This window comes from Rana temporaria, chromosome 3, assembly GCF_905171775.1.
Source record: "Rana temporaria chromosome 3, aRanTem1.1, whole genome shotgun sequence".
In the NCBI taxonomy this organism is placed as follows: Eukaryota; Metazoa; Chordata; class Amphibia; order Anura; family Ranidae; genus Rana; species Rana temporaria.
The window spans coordinates 381737991-381761316 of NC_053491.1; the positions used below are offsets into that span (position 1 = coordinate 381737991).

The 23326-nt window shown below is 42.8% G+C and overlaps 1 protein-coding gene across 2 annotated transcripts in view; it reads left to right on the forward strand.

The window, feature by feature from the left end:
- The window catches only part of AGBL3 (AGBL carboxypeptidase 3), a 229155-nt gene that overhangs the window by 140657 nt on the left and 65172 nt on the right, over positions 1 to 23326 (forward strand). For both annotated transcript variants that reach the window (XM_040345660.1, XM_040345661.1), the window contains exons 8-13: positions 5462 to 5627; positions 7491 to 7617; positions 11861 to 11961; positions 18464 to 18573; positions 20442 to 20508; positions 21593 to 21682. In XM_040345660.1, coding sequence (XP_040201594.1) covers positions 5462 to 5627; positions 7491 to 7617; positions 11861 to 11961; positions 18464 to 18573; positions 20442 to 20508; positions 21593 to 21682 — 661 coding nt within the window. The remainder of the gene's footprint in view (positions 1 to 5461; positions 5628 to 7490; positions 7618 to 11860; positions 11962 to 18463; positions 18574 to 20441; positions 20509 to 21592; positions 21683 to 23326) is intronic.

A 23326-nucleotide genomic window follows, 5' to 3' on the forward strand; every position in this document is an offset into this window, starting at 1 on the left:
CCATTTTGAAATAAGGCTGTAACATAACAAAATGTGGAAAAAGTGAAGTGCTGTGAATACTTTCTGCATGCACTGTATATAACTATGAATATTCCCTGGATCAACAGTTTAGTGTTATTTCTTATAACTAAAGGCAACACTTTTTTTTTTTTTTTTAGCTCCTGGATAAAGTTGAGAGGGATTAGAACCCCTGTCAGTTTTTATTGCTGTCTGTGCCCCGTTATGGAGATTCACCCTCTCTATGTGTCCTGTTTACCATTATCATTGAAAGTGAAAGAAAGTCCTATATTTTGAATTGTCCCCAGAAAAGTAATAGAGGGGAAATCCTCCAATGGGGACACTAGTTTTGGTGAACTGGAGGCCCCCCAAGGGATTCCCTTTAATTTGCAGGGATTTTCTCTCACTTCCTGTCTTGGCTATGGGACAGTGAGTAAAGGTAAATCTCTCTAATGGGACAAAGAGGGCAAAAATAAACTTTACAGGGGTTATAACCTTACAAAAAACAACTGTCACTGCCCCTACCTATGACTGGTCTTCACAGCAAGGAGCATTGAAAGGGCAGACGCATGGCAACAAACACACAGAATAACCAAGCTCAACTTACCTTACCAACCAATCAGCAACCAACCAAATTCACCTGTCTAACAGTGTGTTAAAAACAGGGGTTTAGTTGCATGCATTTGCAAATACATGCGTAAGCTGCAGGCCCCGTCAAGGCTCCCTGTGTACTGCAGTCCTAACTCTAAAATGTAAAGTCTCCTCAGTGGAAGCACATGGATGCTGATGGATAGATGAAGGGCAGATGACTGGAGGGAGCCCAGCCCTCCTTAAAGGTGCAGGAGCACACTAAACACCCAGCACATGGAAGCAAAGGTGCTAGTGCGTTGCCGGACCACAATGACATCAACAAAACAGACTAACTGTCACTGCCCCTACCTATGGCTGGTCTATACAGTCAGGAGCACTGGAAAGGGCGCACGCATGTCAACACACAGAATAACCAAGCTCAACTTACCAACTAATCAGCAACCAACCGAATTCTCCTGTCTAACAGTGTGTTATAAAGGTTATAACCTTCACTTATTCAATTCAAAAGACCAACTTCAGACTTGTTTTTTTTTTCTCTTTATATGGGTCCAATTAAAAAATAAAAAGGAACTCTAATTATTTTCAGTCTAGAGCTGTCTCCTGAAGTACCTCTCTTTCACCACAAGATGTCCTCAGTCTTGCAGCTTGCTTGACACCCAGCATCATTCAGCTCAGAGGACATAACTTTGAATGCAGGGTTCAGGGCCGCCATCAGGGGGGTACAGGCAGTACACCTGTAAGGGGCCCGGAGGTCCCCAGGGGCCCGGATGGCAACCCCCTTTTTTTAGTGGTCCGGAGGTCCCCAGGGGCCCAGAAGGCAACCCCCATTTTTTTTTTTTTAATAAAAATATATATATATATATTTTAATATTTTGTTTTTGATTTTTTATTAAAGGGACAATTTTATTTATTTTAAAAAATTTTTAGGGTCCGGAGGTCCCCAGGGGCCCGGAAATCCCCAGGGCCCCAGATGAAAACCCCCCTTTTTTTTATTAAAAAAAATAATAATTATATTTTATTTCTTTTTTTTTTTTCTTTTTATTTTTTATATATATATATATATATATATATATATATATATATATATATTATTATTATTAAAGGGCCCAGAGGTCCCCAGGGCCCTCGATGGCAACCCCCCTTTTCTTTTCTTTTTTTTATAAATGTTTATTTATTTCTTTGTATATATTTTTTTTTCATTTATTTTTTATTAAAGGGCCCAGAGGTTTCTTTTTTTTTTATTATTATTAAAGGGCCCAGAGGTCCCGGATGGCAACCCCCCTTTTTTTGTAATTTCTTTTTATATATAAATATATATATATATATATATATATATATATATATATATATATATATATATATATATATATATATATATATATACACATTATTTTTTTAATTAAAGGGCCCAGAGGTCCCCAGATGGCAACCCCTTTTTTTAAAAATAATTAAATATATATTTTTTCTTTCTTTTTTTCTTTCTATTAAAGGGCCCAGTGGTCCCCAGGGGTGTCATGGGCCCACCCCCTGAAGGGGAGCCTTGGCAGCACCTTTCATCCACAGTATATTGATTCAGAGAGCAGTGTGGATGGCATCACATCTGATGGAACAAACACTGCTGGGAGAAAACTGAAAAAAGGGAAAAGGACTGAGTGCATCACATCTGATGACTTCAAAAAAAAAAAAAATCCAAACATAGTGCTGCCGGCAGGTCTAAGCCCGAAGTTGGGCTTTCATTTATTTTTCTCGCTGTGTAAAAGACATTTGAGCATTACAACTGACGATGCTGCCAGTGAGAATCCACACCAGCCCGCCTTTGAAGCTAGAGCAGGATCTAGGCATTGGGGAAATTAGAAGTCCAAGAACAGATAATGGGCCTATTTAGTCTGATACAACAGACAGAATTGATTGTAATAAGGAGCGCAGTCATTTTCCCAGCTTTGCATTACAACTTGCGCAGTTATCATCTGGTAAAAATATCTTTGGCTGGCAGATCTATATCGAACATATTATGCTTAATGCATTTAGTGCTGACTCGGGGAAAACTAAATATTACCGTTGGCTAACCATTTCTGAAATGTAATGTGCGTAAAGTGAGTCTTAGCCGGAAATTATATAATTAACTTGTATATGAGAAAAAAGCCTACAGCAGCGCTTTTCTTTCAATATTATAAAGCTGTGTTACCTTAAAGGAATAGTTCACCCTTACCTAAAAACTGCTCATGCAGGTAAGGGGTGTCTGTAGGAAAAAACAAGCTTTGCAGCTTTGACTAAAGTTGAATAATGCTCTTCCTGTAGGCCTTTTATGTACCACCTGAGGCCTGATTGAAAAACTCCCAGAGATGGCTTCCTGCCTTGTTGCTAGGACGTTTGTTGCTAAGACACCCTCAGGTTTCTGTTAACCCCATCATCACAGAAGTGAGTTTTAAGACGCTCAGCTTGGAGCTACTGCATTAGGGGACAAGGATAAAAGGCGCATATGTTGGGGGTTTGAATCGGAGAAAGAGCTTGCTGGCCAAAGATAATACCTGCATAGGCAGTTTTTTTTTTCCGGTAAAGCTGAACTCCAGTCAGCTATATAATGTCATTATTTTGTGAAGCATTCCGCCCTCGCCTTCACCAAATAGCAAGGGTTATGAATTCCAAGCATGGTATATTTTTCATAATTACATTTGTCCAGCTTGGATTATTATTATACACAAAAAGCGGCAACAGTGTACGTAGTGCTTTACAATGTATGGGGGACAGCAAAATTGCAGTACAGTTCAATACAGAAGGTACAGGAGGGCCCTCCTCATAGAGCTTACATTCTAAAGGGAGGGGGTGGTGGTACAAAAGGTAGTGGCTGTGGAGAATGATTTGATGGGGGTGGCTCAGGGACAGTTAGGTGGGTTTGGGATAGGCTTCCCTGAATAAATGAGTTAGGTAAGGGGCTGACATACCGGGGCAGTAAGTTCCAGAGGATGGGAGAGGCTCTGGAGAAGTCCTGAAGGCGAGCATGGAAGGAGGTAACAAGGGAGCTATAGAGCAGGAGGTCCTGGGAGGAGCGGAGGGGATGATTTGGGTGATATCTGCAGATGAGGTTGGTGATGTAGATGAGGGCGATGTTGTGAATGGCCTTGTATGTTGTGGTTAGCATTTTGAATTTTATACGGTGGGGTAGAGGGAGCCAGTAAAGGGATTGGCAGAGAGGAGCAGCAGTCACGGATCGGTTAGTGAGGTGTATTAGTCTAGCAGCAGAATTCATAATAGACTGCTTAAAGTGGAGGTTCACCCGAAAACTTAATTTTTAACATTAGATTGATGCTCATTTTGTCAAGGGGAATCGGGTGTTTTTTTTTTTATTTTTTATTTGATTGACAGGCTTCCGACAGTCGCATACATCGCGTCACAATTTTCCGAAAGTAGCCGAACGTCGGTGCGCAGGCGCCGTATAGAGCCGTACCGACGTTCGGCTTCTTTCGGCTACTCGTGACACGATGTATGCGACCGTCGGATGCCTGTCAATCAAATAGGAACGCCCAGTCCCGAAGACCATACCCGGAAGCGGCGGAGAAGATCTATCTCTAAAACGGTAAGTACTGCTTCGATTTAAAAAAAAAACACCCGATTCCCCTTGACAAAATGAGCCTCCATCTAATGTTAAAACATTTTTTTGGGTGAACTCCCGCTTTAAGGGTAGGCTAATAGTGAGAAAGTTGCCTGGCCAATGCCCCTAGAAGCTGGAAATCACAGTAGACACGGCTACTCACTTGCTTCTGGATCTCGTGCTGGGCAGCTGGCCTGATGCATTGTGAACACAGGATGTTGGCAGCTCAGCATATGCGCCATTCAGAGAATGTTTTGCATTTTCCGAATCGGTGCAAAGCATTCTCTGAATGGCTGAGGTGGAGAGCATGATGTTACCGCCCTGCCTCTCCACCTTGTCCAATCAGAGATTGATTTGCATTCAGAAAATGCAAAGTTTTCTCTGATTTGGTGAACAGGCTGTGCAGCCGATGTGAAACCTCCCCTAGATTAAATGAGCTGAATTCCAGACATGGTATATTTTTACAGTTGTATTGGTCCAGCTTGGACTAATGTATTGATTTACTGTATATACCGTAACTGGCCGATGCTCCTAAAAGCTGGAAATCACTAAAGTAGACGACAGTCATTTCTAGCCTCCAGGGGCGTTGGCCAGGTATGGTATATACATAGTTACATTGGTCCAAGCTGGACCAATGTATCTATGTAAAAATATACCACGTCTTAAATTTACCTTTTAGATGCTCACTTAGTCTGAGGTTTCACCTAGCCGACTCATTACCTTATCCACTGCCTTCTATGCAGCAGGCACTCTCCTCCTCTGGTCTCCAACACTCCTAGGTTGTGGGTGGGTCATCAACAGCCTCAGGTACAATGTAGGACTGCTGGTAGTGAGGTTACTTGCCTGACTAGCGTGGGCGATCTTAGTGCCTCTGCATTTCACCCCAGCTCTGCTTCTTGGATCACAGGACTAACTGAACAGAATATTAAGGGCCCCATTATACTTTTGTGAACTGCTGCAGTACGTTACCACACATGCAAAACTATTTACAAAAACCTCTTTAAGTTTCAACATTTTATCGTTCTTTCCAGAGTAATTTTCAATAAATTTCAATCTTCATCTTTCATTAGGAAAAACTCTGGCGATCCTGCCATGAAAGTGCTTATTACGGTACTTCTTGTTTTAGGGTGACAACACTTTGTCCCTGCCTCCCAGTTGTGCCCCTTTGTTGTCACACCATTGTTGCCACATTTAGTGAAAATAGTGTTAGCCAAACGCAGGTTCAGTGGTATTTGTATGTTATGACCTCTGTAATATGTCTGACTTACTCTGTTCTTTCTATAGAGTGATGGAGGAGCGGGAGATACTGCTGTACTGCGACCTGCATGGACACAGCAAGAAGCAGAATGTTTTCATGTACGGGTGTAAAGGCAGAGGAGTCCAAAATGGTGGCAGACGTCTGTCTGAGCGCTTGTTTCCCTTTATCCTCAGCAAGAATTCTCCTGACAAGGTAATTCCTAAATAAATCCTAATTGTGTTTAGAGGGAGAACTGCAACTGGTAGATACACACAAATGTTTGGACCCTTGTGCAGTTTCTACACACATTTAGGGCCCTTTCACACGGGGCGGATCAGTAATGATCCGCCTCCGTGTGTCCGTAATCCCAGCAGGGATCGCTCTGTATATCCCGGCTGAGCCGGCGGCTGACAGGGCGGTCCCCGCACACTGTGCAGCGAACCGCCCAGTCTTTTCTCCGCTCTCCCCTATGGAGGGATCGGATGAACACGGACCGTGTGTCCATGTTCATCCGATCCGCAGACGGAAGAAAAAATAGGACATTCTTCCGTCTGCAAAATCGGATCTTTGCAGAGGCGGGTGATTACGGGTGTCAGCGGATGTTTATTCGCTGACACCCGCAATCACATAGGGACCAATGTATGTCCCTTTTTCATCCGCAAACGGATGGATGAAAAAGCGTACATACGGTCCGCACGCCTGAAAGGGGCCTAATGGCCCGTACACACGATCCGAATATCGGACGAAAACGATCGTCCGATGAAGAATCGTACGATTTTCGGATCGTGTGTACACTACTTTCGAGAGCCGATCATCCGATATTTTTCGATCGGACATGCACGAAAATTTTCCTCGTACGATGTAAGATCGTACGATTTTCGTTTAGTCAGTACAGTTGTCGTCCGACAATACAATACAAATACATTACAATACATGACATCACTTCCGATTATTTTTTTCGGTCGTACGAGAATTTTCGTGACTTTAATAACCTATTTCATTTTACTTGCGACTATTAAGCGAAAAAAGTCGTACGATCCGTCGTACGATATTCGGATCGTGTGTACGGGCCATTAGGGGGTATTTCTCAAAACTGGAGCACAGAATCTGGTGCAGATGTGCATAGTAACCAATCAGCTTATAATTTCAGTTTGTTCAATGTGACAATAAAACCTAGAAGCTGATTGGTTACTATGCACAGCTGCACCAGATTCTGTGTGCACCAGTTTTAGTAAATCTTCCCCCAGAATCTGGAGCAGCTGTGCATGGCAACCAATCAGCTTCTAGGTTAAGCTTGTTGATTTAGCCCCTGGTCAAATTGCATTTCAAATCAGAGCCTATTTTGTTTGCAATAAGAGCGTCCCAACCGGTGCAACACCGACTTTGCTGCGCTGCATCGGTTTCCAAAAGTAGTTCCTGACACTACTTTTGGCATGAACCCGCACAGATGTCTTTCAAGTTGCCCCCGGAATCAGACTGAAATGCGGCTTTGAAATTCATCTGAACGCGCACGACGGAATCGAATGTGACGAGACACCGGCTCGTCATATGGGATGACGTCACCTCGTTTTTGCCATTCAAAAGAACAGCGGGTTTTTGTGTGGCCGTGTGTATACACTGCTTTTCAGGCCAAGCCTGCCAGGAATCCTGTCGGTAAAACCAACGTTTTTTTCTCTCGACGGGATTCCCGGTCGTGTGTACAGGGCTTTTGTCTTCCGCCTTTATCAGGATATTGTCCTTTCTTCCTTATGCCCTGCTCTGAAACATCCTAGGGAAATGTCTCCCCCCTATATATATATTTATATATATATATATATATATATATATATATATATATAAAACAGTGTTTATGTCTCAATGTCAGTGTGTATACTGTGTTAAGTATGTAGTGCATTTTTCCATGCTTCTTTTTTTGCTTTTCTTTGTGGGGTTATTTGGAAGACATTAAAAATTGGCCTCCAATGCTTTATGCGCACAAGTGGGCAAAAACCAATTCCCTTGTTCTTAGTTTCCTCCCTCTGCTGTGCTCTGTCCTGTAACCTGGCATGGCACAGGTCCTTACAATACCCCATTCAGTTCTGTTTTTCAGGCTGTAAGTTTAAAGTGCAGAGGAACAAGGAGGGGACAGGACGGGTGGTGATGTGGAAGATGGGCATCCAGAACAGTTACACCCTGGAGGCCACTTTCTGTGGATCAACACTGGGTAAGAACACTTGTCTGTCATATGCAAATACAACTTTTTAAATAAACCAATCAAGACAATTTCCAGTTGTGGGAATGTTATTCACTCTTACAAAATTGCCTCAGTCATGCCAGCCAGGGATAGATTTTTTGCCATTATCTGTATTCTCTCCCTGTGTGGTAAACATTTCTGTTCTCAAAGGCAGCTACAAACACATCCATAAACCCAGAGAATGGTTGGATTGTGCATGTAATCCAAGTCGGCAGGGTCTGCAAGTGGGAACACAAATATGATCGCTCAGCTGAGTGTTATGTGTGTTGCTAAGATGATGAGAGGTACCACTTACCTCATAGGTGAACAATAGTTAAGTTCTTTAACTGTTGCTTACCTCCTGCAGGCTTAGGGTTGTCACCCAGTCTGGTCGGGCAAGAGTAACAGACCAAAGGGTCCAATTTGCTTGTTCAGATTGAAATTTGCATTTGTGGGTACATTGGCATTGTGTCTTCTATATCACTCGAGAATAATTTTGATACAGATAACGATGGCAAAGGTTAAGGTGCCTGCATTTCATTAATATTATTGACAGTTTAGGCAGATTTGCATAATTACACATTGCTGCCTATGCTGGTTCTATATATACTGTAAGCTACAATAGTGAATGTGCTAAAATGTTTCAAAAGCAGCATCACGTTAGAGATACACACTCCTTTGTTCCTCAGAGTTGCAATAAACCTTCCTGTTTCCTAATAATACTTAAAAGGGTTAAAGGTTAACTTCGGTTAGCTGAAAAAAAAATCAGTTTGGTAGTACCACATGCTCCTCCCTATAGTAAAGGTCTAATGCTTGCTTGGTCTGGGGGGTATAACAGAGAGGAATACTTTGCTTTTTCCTCACTCCTCCAGAAGCCAGCGCTGCTCTACTCCCACTACAGTCCCATAATATGGGCATGCCCTCGGTGTCCTCACATACAAAGCATGATGATGGCGAGCACACCAGTGAAAAGGAATGGCGACTGGTTGTCCACCAGGAAGAAGCCGCCAGGAGTGAGGAATAAGATTTTTTTAAATCACAAACATGTCATACCTTCCTCCACTGTGCAGTAAGTTTTGCACAGAGTGACCCCAAACACCGTCTGCTCCTACCCGCATTGTATAACCCCCTAGCAGAAGCGCTCTCCTGGGGCGTTACCATGTGGGCGCGCTTCCGAGTCCATCATTCGGCATCCATAGACGCCGAATGTAGGACTGGGTCCCACCTTGCCGGCGTCTGCGTCATTGGATTTGATTGACAGCAGCGGGAGCCATAAACGAATACTTTGTTGAAGAACCTTTTGATTGTATTACAGCACTCAGTCTTTTTGAGTATAGGTCTATCAGCATGGCACATCTTGCCTTGGCAATATTTGCGTACGCTTTGCAAAAACACTCCAAATCTGTCAGATTGCGAGGACATCTTCTGTGCACAGCCCTCTTCAGATCACTTCACAGATTTACAATCGGATTCAGGTCTGGGCTCTGGCTGGGCCATTCCAAAACTTTAATCTTCTTCTGGTGAAGCCATTTGTTGATTTAGATGTATGCTTTGGGTTGTTGTCATGCTGAACTGTTCAACTTTCTAGCAGAAGCCTTAAGGTTTTATGCCAATATTGACCGGTGTTTGGAACTGTTCATAACTCCCTCTACCTAGACTAAGACCCCTGTTCCAGCTGAAGAAAAACAACCCCAAAGTTTGATGCTGCCACCACCATGCTTCACTGTGGGTATGGTGTTACATAGTAGATGAGGTTAAAAAAGACCCCAAAAAAAGTCCATCAAGTCCAACCTATGGCTCAATGTTCCTTTGGTGATCTTTTGGAATTATGGCCAAAAAGTTTAACCTTAGTTTCATCAGACCATAACATGCTTTTGGGAGACTTCAGATTTGTTTTTGCAAAATTTAGCCAGGATTGGATGTTTTTCTTCGTAAGAAAAGGTTTCCGTCTTGCCACTCTCCACCATAGCCCAGATATATGAAGAATACGGGAGATTGTTGTCACATGTACCACACAGCCAGTACTTGCCAGATATTCCTGCAGCTCCTTTAATGTTGCTGTAGACCTCTTGGCAGCCTCCCTGACCAGTTTTCTTCTTGTCTTTTCTTCAAATTTGGAGGGACGTGCAGTTTTTGTAACGTCACTGTTGTGCCATATTTTCTCCAGTTGATGATGACTGTCTTCACTGTGTTCCATGGTATATCTAATGCCTTGGAAATTCTTTTGTACCCTTCTCCTGACTGATACCTTAAAACAATGAGATCCCTCTGATGCTTCGGAAGCTCTCTGCGGACCATGACTTTTGCTGTAGGATGCGACTAAGAAAAGGTCAGGAAAGACCTACTAGAACAGCTGACCTTTATATGGGGTTAATAAGAGGCACTTTAAATGATGGCAGGTATGTACTGACTCCTATTTAACATGAGTTTGAATATGATTGCTTAATTCTGAACACGGCTACATCCCAAGTTATAAGAGGGTGTGCACACTTATGCAACCACATGTTGTGGGGATGCTTTTCCTCAGCAGGGACAGGGAAGCTGGTCAGAGTTGATGAGAAGATGAATGGAGCCAAATACAGTGCAATCTGAAGCCTCGTACACACGTCGGAGGAACTCGACGGGCGAAACACATCGTTTTGCTCGTCGAGTTCCTTGTGAAGCCGCCGAGGATCTCGGCGAGCCAAATTTTCCCATTCCCGTCAAGGAAATAGAGAACATGTTCTTTTTTTGGCCCGACGAGATCCTCGACGGTTTCCTCGTCAAAGTGTACACACGACCGGTTTCCTCAGCAAAAAAAAAAAAAACAGCAAGCTTCTTGCTGGTTTTTGCCGAGAAACTCGGTCGTGTGTACGAGGCCTGAGAAGAAAACCTGTTAGAGTCTGCAAGAGACTGGGGTAGAGGTTCGCCTTCCAGCAGGACAACGATCGACCCTAAACATACAGCCAGAGCTACAATGAAATGGTTTAGATCAAAGCAGCATATTCATGTGTTAGAATGGTCCAGTCAAAGTCCAGACCTAAATTCAATTGAGAATCTGTGGCAAGACTTGAAAATTGCTGTTCACAGACTCTCTCCATCCAGTCTGACAGAGCTTGAGCTATTTTGCAAAGAATGGGCAAAAATGTAACTCTTTAGATGTATAAAGCTGGTAGAAACATCCCCAAAAAGACTTGCAGCTGTAATTGCAGTATAGGGTGGTTCTACAAAGTAGGGCTGAATACAAATGCACGCCACACTTTTCAGATATTTATTTGTATAAAATTTTGAAAACCATTTATCATTTTCCTTCCACTTCACAATTATGTGCCACTTTGTGTTGGTCTATCACATAAAATCTCAATAAGATACATTTACATTTTTAGTTGTAACATGACAAAATGTGGAAAATTTCAAGGGGTATGAATACTTTTTCAAGGCACTGTAATATTAATATGAAGTTTGGGCTAGATTCAGAAACATTTACGACGGCGTATCACTAGATACGCCGTCGTAAGTCCGAATCTGCGCTGTCGTATCTTCAAGCGTATTCTCAAACTGCTAAGATACGACCAGCGTAAGTCTCCTACGCCGTCGTATCTTAGCTGCATATTTACGCTGGCCGCTAGGGGCGTGTACGTCGATTTACGCAGAAAATATGCAAATGATCGAGATACGCCTATTCACGAACGTACGCACGCCCGTCGCATGTAAGATACGTCGTTTACGTAAGGCTATTCAGGCGTAAAGATAAACCACCAAAAAGATGGCGCAGCCAATGTTAAGTATGGACGTCGGATCAGCGTTGAATATTCCACGTTTTACTTCGTTTGCAAAAGTCGTTCGTGAATGGGGCTGGGGGTAAGTTACGTCAACTTAGAAAGCATTGAGTATTTGCGACGTGATACTGAGCATGCGCCGTACGATCGGCGCTTCATTTACATGTATGGTAATGAATCGTGAATTCATTACCATACAACACGCCCCCTACCTGCCTATTTTGAATTGGGCAGGGTTACGCCGGGCCATTTGCGCTACGCCGACGTAACTTAGGAGGCAAGTACTTTGTGAATACAGTACTTGCCTCACTATCTTACGTCGGCGTAGTGCAAAGGGGATGCGCTACGCCGACCTAAAGAAGCGCCGCCGTACCTGAATCTAGCCCCTTATTCCTTCAACAAAGCTGTGCTGCCTCTTTAAATAGAAATGTGGGTTTCATATCCTAATACATTAACTTTCTTCCTCCGAATTTTAGGCAACAGACGTGGAACTCATTTCAGCACAAAGGACCTGGAGTCTTTGGGCCAGCACTTCTGTGATGCCTTATTAGATTACTGCGACCCGGACCGCGCTAAGGTAAGTCCTTTGTCACATGACCACCCGCAGGATGTAGAAGCAGGTCAGCGGTGCCTGACGCAGAGAATACGTTGATATATTGGTTTCCCGAGTCAAATTAATTCACTGACACGGCCTGACTTTAGAAAGAATCACAGTGTTTCCCTCTGTCTGCGCCCAGAGGTTTCTTGAGCGGTTCTGGTGTCTGGAGGTTAGTGGCTCCACTTTCCAGAGAAAATCATGCTGTGATTGCCAGTAACTGAGCCAGCCCAGGGGGATGTGCAGGTGTTACAGGTTCAGCAGACCTACATCACATTTAATCATATATGAAATTATAGTGCGTGGCGCCATCTGACTTTTGTTCATGTGTTGTACGCACAGCTCATTCCTGCTTTATACTCTGCTGTGCAGTGTAATGTGACAAAGCATGGCTTACAGTAAACTTGTGAATACTGTATGCCATGTGTCTCAAATCTTCTCATGTCCAGAAATGTGCAAGAAGCCTTTAAAGGCCATGTAAACCCTCATGCCGCGTACACACGATCATTTTTCAGCATGAAAAAAAACGTAGTTTTTCAGCATGTTGAAAAAACAAAGTTTTTCCAACTTCATCATTAAAACGACGTTGCCCACACACCATCGTTTTTAAAAAATGATCTAGCAAAGCGCGGTGATGTACAACACGTACGACGGCACTATAAAGGGGAAGTTCCATTCGCCTTTGGGCTGCTTTCGCTGATTCCGTGTTACAGCGTGATGAATGTGCTTACTCAGGGCTTTTTTTCAGGGGGAACTTGGGGGAACTCAGTTCCACCACCTCTGGCTCAGACCCTTTAGTGCCTGCTCACCACCATTACTTGTAAACACAGAAGTCTGGTTTCTGTGTTTACAAGTGACAGCTCTGAACTCTGTGTGTAACCCTCTGAACTCTGCACTCTGTATGTAATGCAATCCTGGTATTTAAGACCCTTCTACTGGTTGTGAAACCTGAATGGGGTCGTGGTTGAGTTCCTGCACCTATTTTCTGAGAAAAAAAATCTCTGTGCTTACTCCATTATGAACATTACCAGAACGAGCGCTCCCGTCTCATAACTTGCTTCTGAGCATGCGCAGGTTTTTTACATCGTTTTAGCCCACACACGATAATTTTTTACAACCTGAAAAACGACATAGTTTAAAACGACGTTAAAAAATGCAGCCTGTTCAAATTTTTTTTTTTGTCGTTTTTCAGAACCTGAAAAATGATGTGAAGCCCACACACGATCATTTAAAATTACATTTTTTAAAAACGACGTTTTTTTCATGCCGAAAAATTATCGTGTGTACATAACATTTACCTTTTCTTACATGAACTCTTTTTGTCTGCTATTATACCATTGGATGTGTTTTGTTATTCATTTGATCATTTAAAAAAATACTTGTTGATCCTGCCAGTAATTTTGGACATTAATAGAGGGGCAGCAGTCTGTAGTCCTTCCTGTTTCTGTTTTTCTGATACAGGTGTACGTTTAATAAACTGTGATAAGCCGAGATCATGATGATCACGACTTATCTCAGAGCATTGGCGGTTTAATAAACTGAGATAAGGAGCAAAGAACATGTTCTCCATTTCTCATCACAGTTTTGTCACAAGCGGTCAGTTTAATAAACCGAGATCTGAAGATTTCACAGCTCTTCCACTGAAATATCTCCCTTCCAGATTCACCAGCTCAAAGGTGGAGAATCTGGGAGAGAAGCTGGTGTGATAAGAGGAAGAAGGCTTATTTCTTCCTAATATCAGCACAAGTGGTTAAAAATGAATATTAATAACAATATATATACGTGTGTATATATAGATACTGTATATGTGTGTGTGTGTATAAATATATATATATACATATGTGTGTGTGTGTGTATATATATATATATATATATATATATATATATATATATATATACACACACACATATATACAGGATCTTTATACACACACCATTTATCATTTTCCTTCTACTTCACAATTATGTGCCATTTTGTGTTGGTCTATAACAGGGGTCTCCAAACTTTCTAAACAAATGGGCAGTTTACTGTCCTTCAAACTTTGAGGGGGCCGGACTGTGGCCAGTGGGAATAGAAAATTCCCCCACATCAATGTGAGTAAACAACGCCCCATCATTGGTATCAGTGGGGGAATAGTGCCCTATCATTGGTAAAATGGGAGAAATAGTGCCCCATCATTGGTATCGGTGAGAGAAATAGTACCCCATCACTGGGAGATCTAGTGCCCCATCATTGGTATTGGTGGGAGGAATAGTGCCCCATCATTGGTATCAGTGGAATAAATAGTGCCCTATCATTGGTATCAGTGGGAGAAATAGTGTCCCATCATTGGTATTGGTTGGAGGAATAGTGCCCAATTGTTGGTATTAGGGGAAGGAATAGTGCTCTGTCATTGGTGTCAATAAAGAAATTGCGCCCCATTCGTAGGTGTCAGTGGAAGGAATAGCGCCCCATGGTTGGTGTCAGTGAAAGGAAATTTCCCTCAAGGGCTGGATAGAGGCAAGCAAAGGGCCGCATCTGGCCTCCGGGCCATGTCCCCTCACAGATACTTCCTTGTTTCGCCGCTCCGGCGCTGTGATTGGCCGGAGCGGCAATGCAGTGCAGGAGCGCGGGACCAGCAGATCCCCACGCATGTGCGAAAACACGGCATTAACCCAGGTTATGCCATTGTGAAAAACTGCACTTTTAGTGCGCCTGTGCCGTTGTCTATGGCGTGCATGCGCTGTAGACATCGGCGCCTGTAATTAATGTAAATAATTAATACAATAATTACACAAGATATTTATTGCACCTACAGGTAAGCCTTAATCTAGGCTTACCTGTAGGCGCAAGTTGTGTGGTTGAGTTTACAACCACTTTAAAAGCTTCTGGTGATTTTCTTTCCTGCATATTCAGGTGTATAAGGACATCCCCAACTATGCATCAGGTTGGTCCACTTGGAGCTTACAGTGCGCTCAGCACCTTCTCCACCATTTGGCAACTCTTGTACAGTCACAAATCGCCACATGAAATGCAAGTTAGAGGTATTTTCTTGAATGGAGCAGCAGGGTGACAAAGGAAAGAAGAGTACATGAAGCTGGGGAACCAAACATTACAACAAACCTGTTGCTTTGTCAAACAACAAAGCGCAAATTTACTTTCATGAAAAAATCCACACAGAATATTAAATGCACAGTTAAAGGATCACTAAAGGAATTTTTTTTTTTAGCTAAATAGCTTCCTTTACCTTACTGCAGTACTGGTTTCATGTCCTCATTGCTCGTTTTTGCTTTGAAGTAGCTGTAAAACTGCTCTGATCTCCACACTTCCTGGTTGCCTGTTTCCTTATAACCATCATACTGGGAGCTTTCTCACTGTAGGTCTAAGCTGTCATTTCTGTGTGTCTAAAACTTAACAGAACCAATCAGATTCATTTTAAAAACAAAACACTGCCCTGGATTTGTTTGTTTTTGTTCTGTGGGTCTCTTTACTTCACAGAAACATAAAACCAGTTTAAAAACGAAAGTGAAACTACAGGCACATTATATGATTGAATTTAATCTATTTTTAATCATTTTTAAAAAGAATCAGTTAACTTTTATGTCTCTATACCCTGTAAACAGCCATTTCAGCAAAAAAATATTTTTCCTTTAGTGATCCTTTAAAATGCTAGCACATTAACTGGCAAAGGATTTGTAATTCATTTCACTATGGCTTTGTGGATTTGGTGGGGGACCCCAGGTCAGTTGCATAGAGACTTTTATGAATGAAACTCTATTAGTGGTTCCTATGTGATGGTGCCATTGGTGGACCCCCACATTGGCATAAACGGATGTAGGCCCCTGTGAACTGTCTAGTCTAGACCCTTACTTTCTGCTTTCAAGCAATGCATCCAGCTTCTTCCCAGCAGCAGCATACGAAAAGGGGGTACACTGTGATGTAAGGGAGAGTGGGGAACTCAACTTCTGATGGTGGGGTGGCTCTTGACATCTAATGTAAGGAAAGGGTGGACATCTGTGGTGGCGCTGGACATCTAATCTTACAGATACAACCGGCCCTTTTGAGGACAATCATAATGCTCATATGGCCCACGATGAAATTGAGTTTGACACCCCTGATCTACATGATTCTTAAACACTGGATATAGGATGCCTTTGATGGTGCTTTGAATTGTACCAAATCGATTGCATTATACAAGGGAGATCTGCATTGCCTATAAGTGGGATTTGTAGATATACTTACAGGACTTACCTGCCTAATCTTTGAAGCTATATGGGGCTCTAATGCTTGCTTACTACCTTTCTGGTGGCACATCATCTTTGCGTTATCTATACCAGCCCGACGCTGCTCTGTAGCATTTTCATTTTTGCACCCCCTGCTCCTAAAGAAGCGAAACCACGCAAAACATGTTGAGCCCTATATAAATGGGTGGTGGCATTCCCAGCTATTAATATTTTACAGGATTAGGATTGTCTGCCTTTGACAATGATACCATGATATTTGATAGGGGCTACCATTCTAATCAACATAATGGTGCAAAATGCTACTTCGTTTTGTTTTGTATTATAATAAATTTTATGATTTTAGCTGTGCATTACTAAAAATAAAAAAATGTAATAATAAGAGAGTGTTGTGGTGCCCATAAGGTCAGTGGTTTAAAACAGAATTTCTGTTTGCAAGCATTGAAATAATATTAGGACGTGGCACTTTTGCATGGTCAGGGGGAATGAGCGTCCACATCACCTCTCACTGGCCTCTCATTATATATTTGTGTCCACTATAGTTAGCGATCCAACACCAGCCTGTGGACAATGAAGAAGTGGCCACCAAATGACCTGACCCCTGTGCTCTTTCCTCTTGTAAGCATTGCTTTTTGCAACATTGGATATGAGTGCAGGGTGACATGACCCCCTATACTCATAGGATATCCTTATTGTTAAAATTTGAATGATGCTAGCTAGAAGAGGCACATTCTGTTGCCTGACCTGCTTTTGTTTTAAATTCCTGCTGGGAGACTATGTTTTTTCTTTTTTTTGCCCAAAGTTGAGCTTTAACCACTTCCGCCCCAGGAGGATTTGGCTGCCCAATGACCAGGCCACTTTTTGAGATTCAGCGCTGCGTTGCTTTAACTGACAATTGCGCGGTCATGCGACGTGGCTCCCAAACAAAATTGACGTCCTTTTTTACCCACAAATAGAGCTTTATTTTGGTGGTATTTGATCACCTCTGCGGTTATTATTTTTTGTGCTATAAACAAAAATAGAGTGACAATTTTGAAAAAAATAAATATATTTTTTACTTTTTTTTTTTTTATAATTCCCCAAAAATATATATAAAATGTTTTTCCTCAGTTTAGGCCAATACGTATTCTTCTACATATTTTTGGTAAAAAAAAACGCAATAAGCGTTTATTGAGTGGTTTGCGCAAAAGTTATAGCATCTACAAAATAGGGGACAGTTTTATGCCTTTTTTTTTATAAAAAAAAAAACATTTTACTAGTAATGGTGGCGATCTGCTATTTTTATTGTGACTGCGACATTATGGCGGACACATCGGACACTTTTGACGCTATTTTGGGACCATTGTCATTTATACAGCAATCAGTGCTATAAAAATGCACTTATTACTGTGTAAATGACACTGGCAGGGAAGGGGTTAACCACTAGGGGGTGAGGAAGGGGTTAAGTGTGTCCTAGGGAGTGATTCTAACTGTGTGGGGGCTGGGCTTACTGTGACATGACACTGATCGCTGCTCCCAATGAGAGGGAGCAGACGATCAGTGTCCTGTCACTAGGCAGAACAGGGATATGCCTTATTGTGCAGCTCCGTGAGACGATCCCGAGACACCGGCGGACATCGGGTCCCGAGGGCACGGCCACGGAGCACGCGGCAGGGGCGCGCGCCGCCGCTGGCAAATTTAACGAGACGTACTTGTACGCCCATTTGCCTGTCGGTGCCATTCTGCAACGGTAAATGTTCATGGGGCAGTCGCCAAGTGGTTAAGGAGTTTTAGTTGAATCAAATAATAACCCATATATAAAAAAAACAGAGTATGTTTCATTTTTAAAAGCATTAATTAATATTTATAAAACATTAACATATGGGGTAATGAGAAGGAATATCATCATGCCCATTCAATGTATGCAGTCATGTCCAGCAATATTTATGATACACAACTGGAATGTATGTGGTAAACATTGGTTTTCACAAGGGCGCACTTTAGTAACATAAAAAACCCCACTGAAGAGGTTTACAAGAAACTTATAGACTCTCTTTATTAAGTCATAAAGTTATGTGCAAAGTACAATAAACTATAGCAACCATTCAGAATTCATCTCAACTCCTAAATTGAAATCTGATTGGTTGCTATGGGTGGATGTACTTTGTCTATCGCCATTGATCTGCATTTCCTATTAGAAATCCTTATGTTTCTCAGTGAGCAGCATGTAAATGACAAACCCGATCTATGATGTTGCCAATAATAACGATTGATCTATTTGTAGTACATCATGTGTCTGAAAGAACTGGAAGATGAGGTGAAACAGAACGTCAATCACCAGCTAAGCTTAGACTCTGAAGCCTTTCTAAATATTCTTTCCGATCTGGACTCCAGGTGAGTATTCCCTCCTCAGGAGTACAGGCCTTTTATAATAGTCAATAAAATGAGGAATGTACAAGAAACATGCAGTTAGAAACCCATTCAAAAGTAATGAGGGTTTGAAGGCACCTACAGGGGTCAAAGATCTAGAGGCAGAGGCAAGGGGCAGCAGGTAGACCCTATTTAAATAAAAGGGCCTCTTTAATCAGAAGGTTACAGGATTGTGTTTAGTCCAAAAAATATTAATTCACCTGATTGTAAAGCATTCGCAAATCAAATTCACCTTTACCTGATCGTAAAAAAAAAAACACACAAAAGCCCGGATTCACATACAGCGCATATTTATGCCGCCGTAGCGTATCTCTGATACACTACGCCGACGCAGCACATGGAGGCAAGCATTGAATTCACAAAGCACTTCCTCCCAAATCTGCGCTGGGTTTCCAAGGCGTAAGTCGGCGTAAGTGGAAGTGGGCGTGAGCCATGCAAATGAGGCGTGACCCCATGCCAATGATGGGCCGAGCGCCAGATAGATACGTATGACGAACGGCGCATGCGCCGTCCCGTGGACGCATTACCAGTGCGCATGCTCACAATCACGTCGGAACAACTGCCTAAGATACACCGGATCACTGTCTACGGCGTGAACGTAACCTACGCCTAGTCATATTTACGTCCAACGTAAACAACGTAAAATACGCCGGCTTGGGTTCCCTGGTGCAGACCTTTGCCTGTCTGCTGCTGACTTACACCTCCTTTATGGGGCATAACTTTACGCCGGACGTATGACTTTACGTGCACTGCGTCGGACGCACGTACGTTCGTGAATCTGCGTATCTCCCTCATTTGCATATTTGCCAAATGCGTCCAGCGTAAATATGCGCCCACTCTACACCGGCGTAGACAAGTTATGTCGGAGGGATGAAGCCTGTTTTTAGGCGTATCTTAGTTTGTGGGTACGGCGCACAGATACGACGGCGCACATTTGTACTTACGCTGCGTATCTGAAGATACATCGGCGTAAGTGCTTTGTGAATCCGGGCCTAAATCTGTAATTCTTATTTTTTTATGAAAAATCAGCTCTCCAATCAATAATACAGCCAGTGTTATATTAGCAGGCACAAAAGCGTCAAAGACTTGTAATAGTGGCTATTCATAAACTTTATTCAAAATTCAGTACTCATGGCGACAAAGTCCTACTCCATCCTTGTTCGATGAGCTGAAACTGAGGATTTTAGCCAAAAACGTTTACTTATGTAGGCAGTAACTGCACCTGATGTGGCCAATTGTCTTCAATAAAAAGCAAGGGGCGATAATGGCAAAAAGGCAGAAGACTGTGGTCAAAGCTAGGCATACATTTGTTCTAGATCCTTACTTCCCCATTATTTATTACTATGCCTCTTAAGCCCTATACACACAGTTGGACTTTTTGACAACAAAGTTAAAAATTAGTAGGTTTTCAAAAAAATCCGACCGTGTGTACGCTCCATCAGACAAACTTTTCCGGTTTTCATCGGACAAAAGTTCACTCTGCAAACGGACAAACTTTTTGGCAACAAAAAAGTCCTACGTTGCAAAGTCCTATCGCGTGTACAGAAGTCCATCCTGCTTTTGTCCAAATTACAAACACGTATGCTCAGAATCAATGTTAAAATCAACCAACAATAGCAGAAGTTGACCAAAGGGTGGTGGTAAAGAGCTGAAAAACCACATGATTTTGGGAAAGTTGGCTGAAAAAGTCCTGCCGTGTGTATGCATACCAAGTTCACGGCCGACGCCCTTCAAACAAAAATCCACGGAAAAGTTTGTTTGAAGTCTGACCGTGTGCATGAGGCTTAAGTTTAGTGCTGGGTACTAACTGATCTATCTTTGTTGGGTTTCAGCACTGGAGGCTCGGACAGCTCTGACTCTAATGATCCTCCTGCCCATCTGATGGAACTGGCATGTAAGGTATGTCTTTAAAAATTAGTAATGCTCTTCTGATGAACATCTATATGCCTACTTGCTCAACAATCTATGCATAGGATCCCAAGCAGGGGCGGACTGACAACTCATGGGGCCCCCGGGCAATAGGAGATTATGGGGCCACACAGTATACACACACACACACACATACAGTATACACAGACACACAATATTCAAACACAGTACACACACACACATACAGTATACATACACAGTATACACAGACACACAATATTCAAACACAGTACACACACACACACATACAGTATACATACACAGTATACACACAGACACACAATATTCATACACAGTACACACACACACATACAGTATACATACACAGTATTCACAGACACACAATATACACACACAGTATACATACACACAGGGCCGATCCTCCCTATAGGCTCACTATGCAACCCGCTTAGGACCCCGCAAAGCTGCGAAGGGCCCCCCAAATTACTAGAGGCCCCGCCTGGTGAGAAGTCATTTTCGCCCCCTCACCCCGCTTCTAAACTTGCTGGCTGAGCCATTTCCGACAGCAGAACACCCCCTCCCCCGCTTCTCAACTTTCTTTAATGTGACACCCCCCCCCCCTCGATTCTCATTTTTAATGTGCCATGTCATTTTGCTTAGGGCCCCAGAGAGGTCAGGATCGGCACTGCATACACACACTGAAAAGGTACTGGAGAGGCGGGGCAGCTATAATCTTGGGATTTTTTTTAAAAACACAGATTTTTACATACTGTACCTAGTTTTACTGAGGCTGGCAACCCTGATGGGGCCCCCTAGTGGCATGGGGCCCTCAGGCAGTGCCCGAGTGACCAAATGGTCAGTCCGCCCCTGATCCCAAGTATTTCTCCCATGCTGCTTCCTCTTACCGAAACACTCTTCCACATACTATCATGCACTCACTGAGCCTCAACATTTTCAAATGCTCTTTTAAAAGGCAATGTGTTCCATAAAGATCGATTGTATGCATCAATACTGAATTTCCCATTCTCTTTTCTCCTCTCATCTACTTTCTTGTCACCTCTTCTTTCTTGCTTTTATGTTTCTCTTTCTACAGGGGAGACCAAGAAAGAAGCTGCTGAAATCAAAGAGGGAGAGAAATTCCCAAAGAAAGCAACCCAAATTAAACCCTTTCCAAGAACAACAGGTAAAACCATTGAATGAATGAATGAATGAATGAATGAAAAATTTATAGAGCGCAACACATGCGAACTGAATCGCTTCTGGGCGCTAGTTGTTTGTGACTCATGACCTCAAAAGAGCAGAGTTTTGATCCGTCTTCTGAAAATCAGGTGGTTTTCCTCCAACCCAATTGCTTTGGGATGGTACTGAGCAGGTTAAGTTACACATCAGTTAAAAGTGAAAATGAAAGCTTATCTAAGCCCATAGGCCAAACCTCTTATATATTGCAGCTTAACAGTCCTTAGATGTGTTGGCTGTATTTTTTTCAGGTTTTCCTTCCTTTATTTGTACTGTGAATACCACACATCTATTCCTAGGGTGGCTTTACCCACTTCTCCACTATGTCTATGGAGGGAGCCATGGTTGTCACCGAGTCTAGACTTCAAACATGTCTTCCCCTTCATCTCTATTACATGGGGGTGGAAGAATTAGCAGTTTACAGAAGGAAAATAACATTGTTTGGGGCAGATCCACAGAGAGAGTACGCCGGCGTATCTAGTGATACACCGGCGTACTTTCAAATTCTCAAAACAAGATACAACGGCATCTGGGTTAGATCCGACAGGCGTACGTCTTCGTACGCCTTCGGATCGTAGATGCAATACTTCGGCGTCCGCTAGGTGGCGTTCCCGTCGGTTTCTGCGTCGAGTATGCAAATTAGCTATTTCCGACGATCCACGAACGTACGAGCGGCCGTCGCATTTTTTTACGTCGTCTCTAGTCGGCTTTTTTCGGCGTATAGTTAAAGCTGCTATTCTGTGGCGTACTCAATGTTAAGTATGGCCGTCGTTCCCGCGTATAATTTGAAAATGTATTTTTTGTTTGCGTAAGTCGTCTGTGAATCGGGATGGACGTAATTAAAGTCCATGTAAAAAAAAATTACGTCCTTGCGACGTCATTTAGCGCAATGCACAGCGGAAAATTTAGGGACGGCGCATGCGCTTCATTTAAATGAAACCCGCCGCCTACTCGCCGATTTTAATTACGCACCGTTACGCCGCGAGAGATAGTCTACGCCGCCGTAACTTACGGCGCAAAATCTCTATGGATTCGAACCAAAGCCGGGTAAGTTACGGCGGCGTAGCTCAGATACGCTGCGCAGGTGCAGATCTCTGTGGATCTGCCCCTTTGTATTTTTAGTTCACCTTACAGGAAGTGACAAGGGTGCTGCTTTTTTTTCAACAGGTATTTTCTGTACCTGCTGAAATTGTAGTTAGCCTGCACAATGAAAACGAATGAAGCCATCAAATCAATGGACTAGTAATGTGGTTACAGTGAAGGTTAGGGGTTACATGAAGAGTTCGTTTTTGGGTTCCCGGGAGGGTTAGTTTTAGGGTTAGAGAAACAGTTAGTGTTACAGTGAGGTTAATTGGCAGGGATGCAGGAAATAAAATCCAACATGTTCAAATGATGAAAGCCAATGTATCATGTTTCTTACCACGTTCACCTCTTTATGGTCACAGCTTTTTTCAGTAGTTGCTTCCGTCAGGGTAATCTGTTGTACCTCATATTATGCATCATCTCAGGCTGGTCTCACAGCCATGGCTGTGATCTTAGTATATAGTGATGGTCTGTCCTTTCAGGTCCCTTTCCAGTAGACCACCTTTGG